The 18,406-nt window shown below is 42.2% G+C and overlaps 1 protein-coding gene across 3 annotated transcripts in view; it reads left to right on the forward strand.

Moving 5' to 3' along the window:
• auh (AU RNA binding protein/enoyl-CoA hydratase) overlaps positions 1–18,406 on the forward strand; it is a 257,979-nt gene that overhangs the window by 78,278 nt on the left and 161,295 nt on the right. For all 3 annotated transcript variants that reach the window (XM_080188754.1, XM_080188753.1, XM_080188752.1), the window contains exon 4: positions 6,002–6,088. In XM_080188754.1, the coding sequence (XP_080044880.1) occupies positions 6,002–6,088 (87 nt within the window). The remainder of the gene's footprint in view (positions 1–6,001; positions 6,089–18,406) is intronic.

Below are 18,406 nucleotides of genomic sequence, written 5' to 3' on the forward strand. Positions count from 1 at the left end.
TACTTTGAGCATTGGAGTCCATGCTTGGGGCCAATGGCTTTTGTCATTTTACTCCACCAGCGAGGTGGGTTGAAAATCGTGATCTTGCTGTCAAGATTCATGTTTTTCGACTTTCTCCAGATGGCTAATGCGGGCTGAAAATCATCTCCATTTTGTTATGGCATGTTAAAAAGAAAATTCAACTACCTCTGTGTTGCTTTACAAACTAAATGGAAATTCTATTCACTAAAAATAACATTCACACAAGCTTAATATAACTGCACAGTAGGTGTGTCAGTAATGTGGAAAGACTTTTTATCAGAGCAGAAAAAATTAAGAGATCTGATTGTTGCTCAACATTAAAATTGGTTTTAAGATAAATTAGGAAAAATATAGCTTGGAAGCTCTCTTTAAGATGAAAATTGTAGGCCTATGACTAAGTAGAACTGTTGATGCATTATGTTTTTTTTTAAATAGCATGATCAATTTGAGACATTACCACAATTTCAAGCACTGATGGCAAAAGAAGGAAGCAGTGATTGATTGAACTATTCCCGCTGCCCTATATTGAGAAAAACCATATCTGAATCATAGAATCCTTACAGTGCAGAAGGAGGCCATTCAGCCCATTGAACCTACAGGGATTGAGTGAACAGTACACAGGACTGTACAGAGCTTCAACAAAATGGCTTTATTCAACATGCATGAAAGACAGCAGCATTTGGAGCTGTAATCCCAGCTTGCTTCCGAGCTACTCTGCTATCATAGATTCTTACACATTCTTATATGTTTTCGTGTTACAATGGGTTACTTGCTAGATTTAGATTAGGTCATCATTTTGTTACTTTATACTTGCTGAAGTTCTGTTTTTATCACATTGTGCAATGTATTTTTATCATTGATCACTCTTTTCCACGTATCCTGTCTACCTTGTTGTAATATCAAAGCACTGCAGCTATCTTCTAGCATGCAAATTTCAACTGTGTATCTTAGTTGTCACCATCGATAAAATGGGTATAGAGGGATATGCAGGCAATTGGGATTAGTTTAGGGGCTTTAAAAAAGAAAGGGCAGCATGGACAAGTTGGGCCAAAGGGCCTGTTTCCATGCTGTAAACCTCTATGATTCTATGACAACAATCCCACCCAGGCACTATCCTTGGAATCCTACATATTTACCCTGCTAAGATACCGGCGAGAGGGGGAGGGGAGGATGCCCGTGAGAGGGAGAGGGGGGAGGGATACTCGCGAGAGGGAGAGGGGGGAGGGATATCTGCGAAAGCAAGAGAGGGGGCGAGGCAACAAATGGGTGGCGATGGGGCCTCAGAGGTGAATGTATGGGAGGGATGAGAGTGTGTGTGTTTTAATGAGAGAACATTTCAATTATAGAAAACATATACGAATAAGAAATGTTTTTGTATGTTTATACCTATTGCACAAAAACAATAATTTTTTGTGGTTCGGTGCTTCAACATAATAACAGTGTTTCTCAGTATTCTTTTGAGATCAAAAGGGTTCTGTGGCTGGAAAAGTTTGGGAAACTTTGATGAATACAATTTGTCTCAAGCACTTCATGTGCTTATGAATGCTATATTCTTGCTAATCTCTTTTCAGAAATACTCAAGTCCTGTACTACCAAATAACTATAAATATTAAAGGGTTTAGTCTTTCAAAGTGGATAAATTGCCAGGACTGGATGAAATGTATGGCTGTTAGAAAAGCAATGGAGAAATAGTAGAGGCTCTGATCATCATTTTTCAGTTCCCATCTGATTACAGGCATGTTGCCAAAGGATGTGAGAAGTGCTGATGTTATATGATTGTTTAAAATAGAAGAAAAGAATAGCCTGAGTAATAATAAGCAGTCAATCCAGCTTAAGTGGTTGAAAAATTATTGAAAAATCTTATATATTTGTTATCATTTAGAAGTGCGCAGATTAATGAGCAAGGATTTATTATGTTTTGGTATGTTTGGCTAACTTGGTTGATCCTCCTCATTCCTGTCTCAAAATACGTATTGAAGGTAGCGCATTTGATGTATTCTATGTGGATTTTAACAAGGTTCTATACTTTCAAAAAAAATCCTATGGAATCTCGGGTGTCCCTGGAAATGGTGGGGTTTGAATCCATGACCCAGAACATTAACCTGGATCTGTGGATTACTAGTCCAATATCATTATCACTATGCCACTGTCTCCCTGAGATGAGTCAGAAAAATTAAATTCCATGGGACCCAAGAGAAAGTGGAAATTTGGATCCAAAATTGACTGTGTGGCATAAAACAAAGAAGAATGGGTGACAGGTGCTTTAGCGGAAGACTGTTTCTTGTGGAATTCAGTAAAAAGTCTGACAACACCAGGTTTTAGTCCAACCTATTTATTTGATAATATTCTCACAAGCTTTCGAGGGGACAGCCTCTTCGTCAGGTGAATGGAGAGTTCTGGCCTCAGACAGAGCATATAAAGCACAGACAGTTTAGAGATTACTGATTAAAATGTGAATCCTTACACCTAACCTGCTGTTCAAGACCTGAAGTGGCTGACAATGTGAGTGGTAGGAGCACTGATCACAGTTTAAAGAGATGTGTATTGTCTCCAGACAGTACAGTAAGTGAGGTTTTGCAAACCCAGGCAAGTCACGGGGGTTACAGATAGTGCGACATGAACCCAAGATCCCTGTTGAGACCGTCCTCATGTGTGCGGAACTTGGCTATCAGTCTCTGCTCAGCGACTCTGCGCTGTCGTGTGTTGTGAAGGCCGCCTTGGAGAATGCTTACCCGAAGGTCAGAGGCTGAATGCCCGTGACCACTGAAGTGTTCGCCAACAGGAAGGGAACAGTCTTGCCTGGTGACTGTCGAGCGATGTTCATTCATCCGTTGTCGTAGCGTAGCGTCTCCCCAATGTACCATGCTTCGGGACATCCTTTCTTGCAACGTATCAGGTAGACAATGTTGGCCGAGTTGCAAGAGTATTTACCATGTACCTGGTGGATGGTATTCTCACGTGTGATGATGGTATCCATGTCGATGATCCGGCATGTCTTGCAGAGGTTGCTGTGGCAGGGTTGTGTGGTATTGTGGTCACTGTTCTCCTGAAGGCTAGGTAGTTTGCTGCGAACAATGGTCTGTTTGAGGTTGTGTGGTTGTCTGAAAGCAAGAAGTGGGGGTGTGGGGATGGCCCTGGCGAGATGTTCGTCTTCATCAATGATATGTTGAAGACTCCGGAGAAGATGTCGTAGCTTCTCCGCTCCGGGTAAATACTCTTGCAACTCGGCCAACATTGTCTACCTGATACGTTGCAAGAAAGGATGTCCCGAAGCATGGTACATTGGGGAGACCATGCAGACGCTACGACAACAGATGAATGAACATCGCTCGACAGTCACCAGGCAAGACTGTTCCCTTCCTGTTGGCGAACACTTCAGTGGTCACGGGCATTCAGCCTCTGACCTTCGGGTAAGCATTCTCCAAGGCGGCCTTCACAACACACGACAGCGCAGAGTCGCTGAGCAGAGACTGATAGCCAAGTTCCGCACACATGAGGACGGTCTCAACAGGGATCTTGGGTTCATGTCGCACTATCTGTAACCCCCGTGACTTGCCTGGGTTTGCAAAACCTCACTTACTGTACTGTCTGGAGACAATACACATCTCTTTAAACTGTGATCAGTGCTCCTACCACTCACATTGTCAGCCACTTCAGGTCTTGAACAGCAGGTTAGGTGTAAGGATTCGCATTTTAATCAGTAATCTCTAAACTGTCTGTGCTTTATATGCTCTGTCTGAGGCCAGAACTCTCCATTCACCTGACGAAGAGGCTGTCCCCTCGAAAGCTTGTGAGAATATTATCAAATAAATAGGTTGGACTAAAACCTGGTGTTGTCAGACTTTTTACTGTGTTTACGCCAGTCCAACGCCGGCATACCCACATCTTGTGGAATTCTGCAGGGCTCAGTACTAGGTGTCTTTTACTCTTATCATACAGATCAGTGATTTAGATTTAAGTGTGGGGGATGTGCCGATTAAGAAGTTTACAGATAATACCAATCTTGATTGTGAGGTTGATAATGAGGAAGAAAGATTTAGATTGTGAGAAAATATCTAGGACTTCTCAGGTGGGAAGAAAAGTGGCAAATGAAATTCATTCACAGATATGTGAGATAAATATTTGTGAGGGCAAGCAAGACAAGGGAGTATGGGGTGACCAGGATGGTGAACAGTTAGGAAACCAGGATGAGCAGGGGGAACTTGGCTGTATGTCCATGGCTTCCTGAAGATAACTGAAAAGACAGATGAGGCTGGATTTTATTCTCTGCAACCCTCACCCCCACACCTCCTAAAGGCATGTTTCACAGCAGTAGAGATGACCTGCCATTGGCTGGCAGTGAGATTTCTGTTCCTTCACTGCCAATGGGTTTCCAGTTGTTGGCAGCACACACACACCAACACCACCACCACCGCCCCCCCATGAGGAACCTGTGGCGGCTGTTTGCCATCTGCAGGACCAGCAGATCCCTCAGGCGGGAATGGCTGGAAAAGTCCGGCTGTGAGGTGGTTAGGAAGGCATTAGGGGTACTTTCCTTTTATTGGCGTAGGCATAGAACACAAGAGGAGGGAGATCATGTTCATTAAAAGGGAGAAAAATTGCATTTACCTAGTGTTTTTCACAAGCAGTTGAAGGTTCAAGTATTTCAACCAGTCAAGTATTTTTAAAGTGTGGTCTGTATTTAGGCACAATGAAATACTGAAGACAGTTCAGATAATCATATTGCATGAAGGATGTGATTGCGCTAGACACTGGATAGAGGAGTTTAATGAGGATATTGTCAGGACTGAAGAATTTTAGCTATGAAGAAAGATTGGATAAGCTGTGGTTGTTTAGAACAGAAGAGACTGAGAGGAAATTTAATTGAGGTGTATGAATTGCCTAGATGGAGTGCTACAAAATACGTTATTTCCCTTAGCAGAGGTTAATAACCAGGGAGAACCATAGAACCCTACAGTGAAGAAAGAGGCCCTTCGGCCCATTGAGTCTGCACCAACCACAATGCCACCCAGATCCTACTCCCATATCCCTACATATTATTACCCACTAATCCCTCTATCTAAGCATTTTAGGACACTAAGGGGCAATTTTAGCATGGCCAATCAAACTAACCCGCACATCTTTGGACTGTGGGAGGAAACTGGAGCACCCGGAGGAAACCCACACAGACACGAGGAGAATGTGCAAACTCCACACACACAGTGATCCAAGCTGGGAATCGAACCCAGGTCTCTGGAGCTGTGAAGCAGCAGTGCTAACCACTGTGCTACCGTGCCACACCTAGCGTGGAATTAGTAGATGGATAAGAGGGCAGTTACGAAATATCTTTATTGCAAGAATGGTAGGGTTCTGGAACTTGCCTGAAAGGGTGGAATAGGCAGAAACTCTCGCTGCATTTACTTGGATATGCACTTGAAGTGCCTTAAAATACATGATTATGGCCCAAGGGCTGAAAAGTGGGATTAAATTGGATAACAGTTTTTCAGCTAGCACTGACACAAAGGGCTGTATGATATCCTTCTGTGTTGTAGATTTCTATGATTCTATAATTCTAGGGTTGTAAATATTCTTACTTCTGTCACTGATTAGAATATCTTCAATATATTTGATAATTAATACCTCCCAGATAAAATGAGTATTTTCCTTGCTTTATTCGCTGATTGGGTCTATCAAATATTTTGTTTTTGGTTGCAGATTCTGACTTGGATTTTCTACTGATAGTCTTCCACATCTTTAATTTTAATGGATGGCAGATTGAAGATTTTGGCTCACATATTTAAAATATTGATTCTTGTTGACATATGCATCATGTTGTACTTACTTTTATGCTTCTAGATGCAGATTGTACACTGTCATATTTACGGAGAATTAATTGTGATATCTTAGATTTGCAAGCATTTTTGCAGTCATTTTGTGAAACTAAATGTCTGCTGTTCAAATTAAGTGTGTTGTTTGTATTGATAAGATTCATTTATTTCAGGTGCTGATTTGAAAGAAAGAGCAAAAATGCAACCAAGTGAAGTTGGTCCATTTGTTTCCAAAGCAAGAAGTTTAATTAATGAGTTAGGTAAGTAATGATCTAAGAATAATAAGCTATTGTTTTAGTAAATATAACATATTTGGAAACAGGCCTTGCATATGTTAAATTTTGTACTGATTATGCAACCAGCAAAAACATTCTTCCTATATTTTAATATTGCTAGTGTTTTTGTTCACTTCAGTTAATAAATTGGATTTAGCTGCTGAAAGAATTGAACTCAATATTGAATGACTCAAGTTAAATTAAGGTCAAAAAAGTTTTTTTTGCATTGAAATAAATGATTTTGTAATGAGTGATAACTTTTCTTGTTTTAATAAGCTTAATTTGTGAGGGATGCAAAAACTGATTATAACAAAATGTTTTGTGAAGAAGCCATTAGAAAAATGTACGCAGAATTAGATAGCTCAGGGTAGGGAAGTGCATTGGAAATATTACTGGATCGATAATTTCCACTTGCCTGTTTGTGTGCAGTTCCAACAGCACACAAGTTGTCAGATAAAATAGTCTGCTTGATCAACATCCCATTTACTGCTACCATCTTAACCTTTCTTTTTTTCCACAATAATACAACATAACTGCAGTTTACACCATCTACAAAATGCACTGCAGCAACTCACCAGGTCTTCTTTGACAGTCACTCCCAAGCTTGTAACCTCAGATTTAAGGTAAGGAGGGACAAGATTTAGGGCAGAGGGGTAGGAAATTTAGAGGATTTGAGGAAAATTTTTTTTCACCCAGAGGATAGTGAGAATCTGGAACTCACTGCCTGAAAGAGGTTAGAGGTGTGGACCCTCACAAAATTTTAGAAGCATTTAGACAAGTACTTGCCATAGCATACAAGGCTACAGATCAAAAGTTGGAAAATGAAATTAGAATAGATAGTTGCTTGCTTGATGGCTGATGGGTTCATGAAGAGCTGAAGGGCCTCTTTCTGTGCTTTAAAACTCTGTGAGCAGGATTTTATAACCTCGCTCTTCCCAAAACTGTAAAATCCTGCCTGAGATCAACAGACCTTTCTATGGTCAGTGCAGGCTCGGTGGCTGAATGGCCTCCTTCTGCACTTAGGGGTTCTATGATTCTCTATGTCTTTAAGGCTAACAAAAGTTGATTGCACGAAAGACTCTTTCTGCTCTTAATATTTAAATAATGTTTCTACAGATTCAAACAAGGTTTGGCACAATTAGGTAGTTTTTAGGGCAAATGAGTCCCAAACAATATGGCTAAACCTATACTAATGCTGTAATTGTATGCACCTGATGTTAGATTTGAAGATTCAAGTGAGGATAGCGTGTGACTTTGTGGATTATGTGGAGGAAATAATGAATGTTTAAGGTTTAATGACTAAAAAGTTTAGAAACTAATGAATTGCAATAATAGAGATTAACCAGATTATAGGGCAGAACTTGGTTAGAGTTCCACAGTAGAGGTGGGAAGTGAGAGTAATTATCCCTTCAGAACTTATCGGGGAATTGTGCCAAATCATGTGATGCTGGGCTTATTAATTATGCATCTGGGGTTTTCCTTATGTTTTCCACGGTAGCACAGCGGTTAGAACTGCTGCTTCACAGCTCCAGTGATCTGAGTTCGATTCCCGGCTTGGGTCACTGCCTGTGTGGAATTTGCACATTCTCCTAGTGTCTGCGTTGGTTTCCTCCAGGTGCTCCAGTTTCCTCTCACAGTCCAAAGATATACGGGTCAGGTTGATTGATCATGCTAAAAAATTGCCCCTTAGTGTCCTGAGATGCATAGGTTAGAGGGATTAGCGGGCAAGTGTGTAGGGATATGAGGGTAGGGCCTGGATGGGATTGTGGTTGGTGCAGACTCAATAGGCCTCTTTCTGCACTGTAGAGTTTCAATGATTCTATGATTCATGGTGAGCTGGGCAAAAATTCATGCGCTTTACCATTATATCTGGGTACCATATTTAAAACGTGGCTAGGTAGCTATTGTTATCACGCTCTTTACTATGGACTAGGACACGGCACACAGAAGCTAAGAATCACAGGCTCCAAAATTCCAAAAGTGATGCATCAGTGAAAGTACTGCTGAATGTAGTAAAACAAAGGAGCAATGTCCTTTATCCGAGGAATGAGAGGACGAAACCTACTCATCTCGCCATCCCTACATGGGAAGCAGTTGCAAGCGTGGTAAGTGCCAACTTACAGGAGGACTGCCCTGCAGTGCAGAAAAAGAATAAATCACTTCACTTGTGCCGCCAGGATAATATTAAGTTGATCTTTCTCTGCACCCTAGCTATGACTGCAGCACTACATTCTGCACCCTCTCCCTTCCTACACCCCTATGGGGGGAGCGCGTTGGAAGGTAGGTCTGCTGAGGAGCAGTGGAGGATCTTTAAGGAGATCTTTCTTGGTGCTCAGCAGAAATTTATTCCGATGGTTAAAAAGGACAGTAGGAAGAGAGGTAATAAGCCGTGGATAACGAAGGAGGTGAAGGAAAGTGTTAAATTAAAAGCGGAGGAATTTAGAGTAGCTAAGAGCAGTGGGCGAGAAGAGGATTGGGAAAGGTTTAAATGTCAACAAAGATTGACAAAAAAGTTGATAAAGGAGGGTAGAAGAAGCTATGAAGCTGGGCTAGCGCTTAATATAAAAAAGGATAGCAAGAGTTTTTATAAATATATAAAAAGGAAGAGGCTGGCTAGGGTGAACGTTGGTCCCTTAGCGGATGAGAAAGGGGACCTAGTGGTAGGGGATGGGGATATGGCTAAGGTCTTGAATAACTTTTTTGTTTCTGTCTTCACGGAGGAGGACGTGAATAATTTGCCGGGTGTTAGCGATGGAAAGGTGGTAGGACTGGAGGGTCTTAATGACATTACTGTTACTAGAGAGGTGGTGCGCGACAGACTGGAGGGACTGATTGTGGACAAGTCCCCAGGACCGGATGGAATGCATCCGAGGGTTCTGAAAGAAATGGCGGAGGTGATAGTGGATGCCTTGGTGGTTATTTTCCAGACGTCGCTGGATTCCGGGGAAGTGCCGGAGGATTGGAAAACGGCTAATGTTACGCCGTTGTTTAAGAAGGGTGCCAGGCAAAAGGCGGGGAATTACAGGCCGGTTAGTTTAACGTCTGTGGTAGGTAAAATGTTAGAATCCGTCATTAAGGAGGAAATTGCGAGGCATCTTGAAGGGAATTGCTTGATAGGGCAGACGCAACACGGTTTCATTAAAGGGAAGTCGTGTCTGACAAATTTACTGGAGTTCTATGAGGATGTGTCTAGGGCGGTGGATAGAGGAGAGCCGGTGGATGTGGTCTTTCTGGATTTTCAGAAGGCGTTTGATAAGGTACGTCACAAGAGGTTACTGCAGAAGGTCAGAGGACATGGAGTTGGGGGTAGGGTGTTAGCGTGGATAGAGGATTGGTTGTCAAATAGGAGGCAGAGAGTGGGGGTCAATGGGTGCTATTCGGATTGGCGGTTGGTGACTAGTGGGGTGCCCCAGGGGTCGGTGCTGGGGCCTCAGCTATTTACCATTTATATAGATGATCTGGAGGAGGGAACCGAGTGTAGGGTGTCGAAATTTGCTGATGACACCAAGATTGGGGGAAAGGCAAATTGTGCGGAGGGTGTGGAGAGTCTGCAGAAGGATCTAGATAGGCTGGGCGAATGGGCCAGGAAATGGCAAATGGAATTTAATGTTGGCAAGTGTGAGGTGGTCCACTTTGGTAGGAAGAATGGTAGGAAGGACTATTACTTACGTGGCGAAAAACTGCAGCAGGCGACGGTGCAGAGGGACCTCGGGGTCCTTGTGCATGAGTCGCAAAAACCCAGCCTGCAGGTGCAGCAGGTGGTCAGGAAGGCGAATGGGATGCTGGCCTTCATAGCGAGGGGGATTGAATATAAAAGTAGGGAGGTCTTGCTGCAGCTGTATAGGGCATTGGTGAGGCCGCAGCTGGAGTACTGTGTGCAGTTTTGGGCGCCGCACCTGCGCAAGGATATTTTGGCCTTGGAGGGAGTGCAGAGGAGGTTTACTAGGCTGATACCGGAGTTGAGGGGGTTGAGCTATGAGGAGAGGCTGAATAAACTAGGCTTGTACTCGTTAGAGTTTAGAAGAATGAGGGGAGATCTCATTGAGACGTATAAGATGATGAATGGGATGGATAGGATAGAGGTGGAAAGACTCTTCCCGCTCAAAAAAGACAGTAGGACTAGGGGGCACAGCCTCAAGATAAAGGGGGGGCGGTTCAGAACGGAGTTGAGGAGGAACTTCTTCACTCAAAGGGTGGTGAATCTCTGGAATTCTCTGCCCGTTGAAGTGGTGGAGGCTGCCTCGCTAAATATTTTTAAGAAGCGGGTTGATGGGTTTTTGATAAGAGAGGGGATTAAGGGTTATGGGGAGAGGGCGGGAAAGTGGAACTGAGCCACGACAGATCAGCCATGATCTTATTGAATGGCGGGGCAGGCTCGAAGGGCCAGATGGCCTACTCCTGCTCCTATTTCTTATGTTCTTATGTTCTTATGTACTCACAGAAACAATAGAAATCATAGAAACCCTACAGTACAGAAAGCGGCCATTCAGCCCATTGAGTCTGTACTGACCACAATCCCACACATGCCCTACCCCCATATCCCTACATATATTTTACCCATTAATCCCTCCAACCTATGCATCTCAGGACACTAAGGGACAATTTTTATGGCGTGGCCAATCAACTTAACCCGCACATCTTTGGACTGTGAGAGGAAACTGGAGCACCCGAAGGAAACCCATACAGACACGAGGAGAATGTGCAAACTCCACACAGACAGTGACCCAAGCTGGGAATTGAACCCAGGTCGCTAGAGCTGCGAAGCAGCAATGCTAACCATTGTGCTACTGTGCCGCCCACTCTATGAACAGTTTGCCTTGTCTTTGTAACGTAAGAAACAATGCTTTTCACTGTTTACCAATACATGTGGCAATATAAATCAAATCAAATGTGAACCTTCTGCTCCCTGTACACACCTCACTGAATGGGAACTGATCAGTTCAGTACTTCAGTGGCAAAGCCACCATCTGCATTGCCTATGCACGAAAATGAGTCTCAATGTGCTGTGGTGATGCCCCATTGCCCCACCGCAGTCCATGCAGTCTTTAGGTGGAGAGGTGATGGTGGATCTCTGACCTTGCCACATTATGAGTTCAAAGTCTGGGGGAGGCTGTTGGCATGGATGCAGTAATATTTGGTGTTGTTGCTATGCCTCTGCTGGCCTTGTCTTTCTTGCTGAAGGGTGCTGCAGAAGAACTCTTGTGGATTAGCTGCTTTCATCTTTCATTTGGCACATGTTTGAGGTGGTTTGGTAGTGAGAATTGGAAACATGCAGGTGCATTTACATCTTATCTCCTTATGCAGGACAAGTTAACGCTCAATAGGTGTGAGAGAGAGGAGTCAAATGTCTCATCTCTGGCCTTTCATATTTTTTGAAGAGCAAGCTTCTGAGCTGGCCTGGGAAGATTGAGAACCTGAATGTGGAGATGGCAAGGCTGAACTTCTCTGCCATCCAATAAGGAGCCATGGTTAATGCCTTCACAATTCCTCATTTTGCCAACCAGGATTCATCAGTGGATTTCACGGACACCTCTTTCTGCACCTTAACCTCTGTGCTCCAGTTTTCTACCTGCCCATCCCCATTTAGGATGCCCTTTGATGGGAATGGCAACGTATCATTACCTTGTCATGAAGGTTTGGACTGTAAGTTCTCACTGTCATTCCCTGTCATTGGGAAACTCATTTTTCAGCTCCCTCTGCATTGTCTGCCCCCATAGAGACTAAAATGGGCACACATTTGCTGCTACTGGTCAGAGAGAATGATTCCACCTATAAAAATTGAATTTTGAATTTGTCTTTAGAATTGTTTCACTATATCAATTATTTAAAAATAAAATGAGGATTGTATTTGATTTTTGAGATTAGCTTCTTGTGCTACAATCAGCTTTTATTGTCATTGCAGAACTATCAGAGAACTCAGTAATAGCGCTGGTGAAAATATTGTCATTGATCACATTGCTCCAAATTTATCAAGAAATTAATTTCTATGTGATTACTATTCAACTTTATATCTTGGCATTTGTACTTAAATTTTATAAAAAGAAATGCAAAATGTGCAGTCATTTGGCATCTGCAGTTTGGTTGACATAGTGCAGACCTACATTTATTTATCTGTTAATGATAGAGGTAGATCATCTCCTCAGCACTTCTCAGCACCTGTGGCTGAAAGCAAAGTAAATGCTTCAGTCTTAGTCTTTTGTACTAACCTGTTAGGCTCCTCCATCATTGAGGATAGGATGGATGTTTTTGGAGTCTCCTTCCTCTGGTTAGTTGTTTAATTATCCATCACCATTCAATGTATGTTTTTTTTTACAGTGTATTTATTAGTCAAAAGTAAGGCCTACATTAACACTGCAATGAAGTTACTGTGAAATTCCCCTTGTCACCACAGTCTAGCACCTGTTCAGGTCAATGCACCTAACTGGCACATCTTTCAGATTGTGGGAGGACCACCTGGAGAAAACCCACGCAGACACAGGGAGAATGTGTAAGCTCTACACAGACAGTGACCTAAGCTGGGAATTGAAGCTGGGTCCCTGACGCTGAGAAGCAACAGTGCTAATCACTGTGCTACTGTGCCACCCCAAACAAGAGTGAACATGGAAGCAGAGCTTTGATCTGATCCCTTGGTTGTGAGATTGCTTAGCTTTGTTTATAATGCTACTCAAATCTAACTGTTTTATCAGCCTTTCAGTTTGTTTAGCTTCTTTACTGAAACTGGTGACATTTGTTGTGACAGCAAAATGAGCAGTATTTATGAATTTTGTTTTATTGACTATATAATTCCAAGTGTCTGAGCCTTGTTTCAACATGATATCAGATGAGTTTCTGAAAATTAATCAGGTCGTTGTATTATTTTTGGTGCTGGTTTCATAAATAGATTCAATATTCAAAATTTTGATTTGGCTTTAATGGATTATATCAGAGACTTGAGAATAGCAGGTCAACATGAAGAACTAGAATGCAGATAATGTTGTTAATTTGGTTTACTATTTTTAACTAGCTAAATAGACTAATGTGTATGATTTCAACACTGTTTCAAGGTTCACTGGCTTGGAGTTAAGACAAATTTAATAGGATAGAAAAAGCACTTATCTGCAATTGACCATGTTGTGCTATGTATTATATGTTCCGAGCCTGCCTTAGATAATCTCTTGTAAACATAATTATATAACAATGCAGGCTACTTTAAGTATTGGAAGCATTTTACAGTCAGAAGTGTGTCATTGTTACCAAATGTCTAATTGTACAATAACATAACCCAACCCAGGAATCATAGAATCATAGAAGCCTACAGTGCAGAAAGAGGCCATTCGGCCCATCGAGTCTGCACCGACCACAATCTCACCCAGGCCCTCTCCCATATCCCTACATATTTTACCCTCTAATCCCTCAAACCTATGCATCTCAGGACACCAAGAGGCAATTTTTTTTTTAGCAGAGCCAATCAACCTAACCCGCACATCTTTGGACTGTGGGAGGAAATCGGAGCACCTGGAGGAAACCCATGCAGACACAAGGAGAATGTGCAAACTCCACGCAGACAGAGACCCGAGCCAGGAATCGAACCGAGATCCCTGGAGCTGTGAAGCAGCAGTGCTAATCACTGTGCTACCGTGCTGCCCTGTAACAATGGAATATAACGCCCTATGACAAGGACTATAACAGTGGATTCCCTTGTGAACTGAACTGGTTATTGAGTCTCATGCACTCACCTTCACATTTGTTTCTCCCGTAACAGTTAAAGCAAATCCAACTTTTTTTGGCCAGTCATGTTTTTCTTCAGGAAAACAAGAAAAAAAGAATAAGACATGCACTTCCTTTTGTGGACTGACATACCTTTGATATTATCTTTCTTTCTGGACACTTTATAACTGCAAAAAATGGGACATCTTATAATTTCAAGCTGTGTAAAATGTGACTGTTGCAGTGTGTCATTTTTGCTATACTCTTGAATATTCTGGGAGTTGTCATTAGGTCTTACAACTGAACTATCTACTTTTTTAAAAGGATATTCTCAGGTGCCATGTTAATTGGACTTGCATGTATAGAGTTATACCCACTTTATTAAATGTGGCTGTTTCATCAAGCCATTGAAGCATAGATAGCAAATTGCTTAATGTCCTTGGCCATTGTAGATAACCATAAGAATAGCTGACTCGTTAACATATCAGACATGTCTCTGGCCTGTAACTTCCAGGCTCTCCAGTGTCAGATTTTGGAAGTACCCCAAGATGTGTTGGGGAACCACTCTTGGATATTCTCAGGTAAGGGTTTAACCAGCAATTGTCCAGAAGGGCAAGCATCCCTTGGACGAGTGCGTTATGTTAGGAACAATCCAACAAAGTGATTTAAATTGCTAACTTTGGATGGAAGAATCAGAAGGGAAAAAACACTTCCTATGAGCTAACTATTTTAAAGACCCAGACTAATCCCTGTGTGGGATAGCATTTCCACCCACCCCCCACCCCCCCCCCACCCCCAGCAACCCAAATTCCTTATCCCCTCGCAACCCAATTCCTTATCCCCTCAGCTATATCTGATTCCGCACTTCCTCTTCCCCCTCTCCCCCTATCCTCAACCCAACCCAACTAGGCCTGACGTCACACTGGTGCCCATTTCCACCCCCCCGCCCCCCCCGACACCTGCCCGTGCCGACACCTGCCCGTGCCAACACCTGCATCCACTTCTCACATTGTCCGTTTATCCCACCCCCCACCATGATACCCGAACTCTATCAATGTTCAACTCCCCACTCACACTAGATGTCTGAACCCCCACCCCAGATCCCATTCACTTACGTTAGAAACTTACCATTTCTCTTTCAATGGGACTTTAAACACACCTGCTAATGTCATAAAAAGGGGCTGTCACCTTCTTCGCTGCGCTCCTTTTGCACTTTGCCACTGGAGCTGTGGACATGCTTTACTTCTTGAGTTTCACTCAGCCTAAGTCAGGAAGGTCTGGTGGGGCAGGCACTTTACAATTTAAGCGCAGGTAAGTTGGTGGGGAGTGACAACCTGCAACTAATTGCCACTCAAAGGAATTTATAGGTTTCACTGCTATTGCTTATAGATTTTCGAAAGCTGTAGAATTTTCCTTTATTTTAAAGCACACACCCTGCATACAATGCCTTATAGTTTTTCCATGATGAAGAAAACAGACAAAACTCCTAAATATGATACTTGGCTTTCACTCCAAGAATTAACAACAAACATATTTAAAAGCAAGTGGTAGAACTAACAACGCCAGTTGCAGCAGCAATCAAAAGAAAAAAATTTCTAGGAACGAATAGAAATTCAAAATATGCAATTGTGGTATTGCACGTCAAATTTGTTCTTGTTGTTTGACAAATTGAAATTAGAGATGCAAAACTCTGATGAATCACTAACTTATACTCTGAATAAATTAAGTAACTCTACTTGCGAGGCATCAGCTACTTCTGAAGCCATTGATGCCCTCATTTGAGTTTTCTGCGGCAGAACTACTATGAGGCATCACCTTCTGGTGAGCTAACACTTGTGCTGTTCTTTCACTTTGCCCTGGTTCTGCGCCTTTAATGTGCAGTTCCCTTCTCAATCCTATTCTCTGAACTGGTGGCTGTAAGTGTAAGATTGAATGACTGTGAATTTTCTAAATGTTTTCATTCTCTTCATTTTCTGACTGAGATGGCTCCTGTTTCTGGGTATTTGAAATGAAAAAAGGGGCAATGTTTGGGTTGTGGAATAGGGCTAGGACAGTGTAAGAAACACGTGCTTGTAAGAAAGATGACATTTCATTTATTATTGTAACAGTATTGGGATACAGTGAAAAGTATTGTTCCATGCACGCTATACAGACAAAACATACCGTTCATTGGAATACATAGCAGAGAAGGAAAGTTCAGGGTTCAGAATACAGTGTTGCAGATACAGAAAGGGCAACGTTCACAATCCTTGTAGTTTCTTGCGGTCTTGGTCAGAACCATACCAACCTATGATACATCCGGAAAGAATGCTATCTATGGTGCATCTGTAAAAAGTGGCGAGAGTTGTAGTGGGCATGCCGAATTCCCTTAGCCTTCTCAGAAGGTAAAGGCATTGGTGGGCTTTTGGCATCAGTGTGGAAAGACCAGGACACCTTGTTGGGATTTGAACACCTAGAAACTTGAAGCTCTCAACCATTTCCACTTCATCGCTAAAGACAGGGGCATATCCTCCTTCATTTTACTGATGTGGAGGGAAAGATTATTGTTATCGCACATTTCACCAGATTCTCTATCTCTTTCATGTGCTGTATGGGATTAGAGAAAATTGAGATGCAAAGAGGTGGATTAGTGACCGCCATCATTGATCCCTCTATTCCAAAGTGGCCACAGCCTCAGCGCACACTTTTCTATGAGGATTTAAATATGAAAGTGAGTTTACCTGCAGTACTTTTCTGCTGTCTTTATGACCATCTTTTGCTCCATGAAAGAGGAATGTCTGTTGGTGAATGTCCAGAAATATGTTTGGGGTGGTATGGATGTCATGGTTGAATACCTGCCAGTGTGTATGAATTATAAGTGTGAGGCTTTCCATCCTGTACTCTTTGCAATCTTGGATTTTGAGTACTTCTGAAAACATTTTTCTAATATTATATTTTTAAGATATTCAGGATTGGCTGAAATGAAATTTCCAAGATTTCATCTAGAACATGCTGTGACTTGAGCTTTGTTGTTTAAAGTAGAAACTGTCAGAAAATCAGCATTTTTGGGAAGACACTGATTTTGAAAATCAATGTTGAAATGTATATTTTATTGGTAGTTAATAGTGTTGATTCTAATGCCACTTTTTTCATATAACCTCAGAAGGTGTTATTTTAATTAGCACTGATTTCTCACCACACATCTATAAACAGAAAGGTGTTTTTGATTTGCTTCCCTCTTTGTGTTGTAGTGTACTTCCAACCCCTCAGTTTCAGTGTCATCTAATTTTTTTAATAACCCCACAGTAAACCTGAAATAGGATGGACTCAAAGAATTAATTTATTTGCACAAACTCAAAGTAGGGAGTTGGATCACACTGTTGTCTGCTTTGCATTTTTACAGTAAATGAGGGATAGGGAAAATAGTATTTACATCGCAGAGACAACAGAAAAAAGAAATGTTGCTTCACTGGGGATCCAGAAGTAGAGTCCAGTGAGGTCTTTTATGGAGGTTGGTGGGTTGGAAACCGATGCTGTATAATTCACTTTTTCCGGTGATGTTGACTTCACAATTGAGATAGGCATGCAGAGACGAATCAGTCTTGTTGGCAATGTTATAGAATTTTCAATAGAAGCAGCACATATGGGGAGGGGGGGTGGGGGGTGGGGTGTGTGACATGTCTAACCTAGGCCAAAGATCCTTCTCTGTGAGACTGCTAGTTTGAAGGTAAAAAGACACGTTGACACTTTACCATTCAGCAAGGCAATATTACTGGTTCCATAAGCCAGAGATCCATGTCACGTAACTATCACCTTCCCGCACTGTCTTTGACAAGGGATGTGTATCACTCGTCTGAAACCCCGAGATTGGTAAATGTCTAAACCATTTGGAATTCTAAAGACGGTTGTGGGGCTCTTTGTCTTAGCAGGTGAACAGACTACTGTTGACCAGCCTGAGTTATGAAATGGAAATGCCTTTTTATTGCTAGCTGTCTTTAAATTTGGCCTGTGCAGACAACAGGGAAGATTGTTTGCAGATCTTCAGAGATAACGAGATATGAAGTTCTCCAATACTGCCAGTTAGCTGCTTTTGTTTGGGGTTACATATGGAGAAAGCTATTTTAGGTCTGCATCCAGTTTGAAAGTTTTAGAGATAGCAACAACCATATCTCTATTTATTTTATTAAACAATACTAAGGATGCAGGGTGGAGTTTTACGGCCTCGCTCGTCCTGAGACCATAAAATTCCACCAAGGTCAACAGACCTTCCCGTTGTCTGCCCCTTGCCCACTCCGGGTGGGATTATAAAATTCCGGCCCCAGGCTTAGTGCATTTAGATATTTTTGGAGGGTGCTGATCAAGAATTTTTGCTGCCAGGATTTTAGATGTGCAGTTATAATTTTTAAAATGCATTCCTAATATGGATTCTTTTTTCAAACAAATGAGGAAGCAGGAGGTAGGAATTAATCTAGCCAAAAGCCATCTGAGACCGAATGAACTGGACAGCTGTCTCCAATCACAGAAACTTCTATGGTTGAATGTGTGAATAAGTAATGGGCGATTGTTAACAAGAAGAAGGTGGTGCCAGCACTGATTTTCTCAGAATTCTTCAGCTTCACCATTACCACCTTCTGTTAT

The sequence above is a fragment of the Carcharhinus amblyrhynchos genome, chromosome 5, assembly GCF_965287045.1.
Source record: "Carcharhinus amblyrhynchos chromosome 5, sCarAmb.v2.hapA, whole genome shotgun sequence".
NCBI lineage: Eukaryota > Metazoa > Chordata > Chondrichthyes > Carcharhiniformes > Carcharhinidae > Carcharhinus > Carcharhinus amblyrhynchos.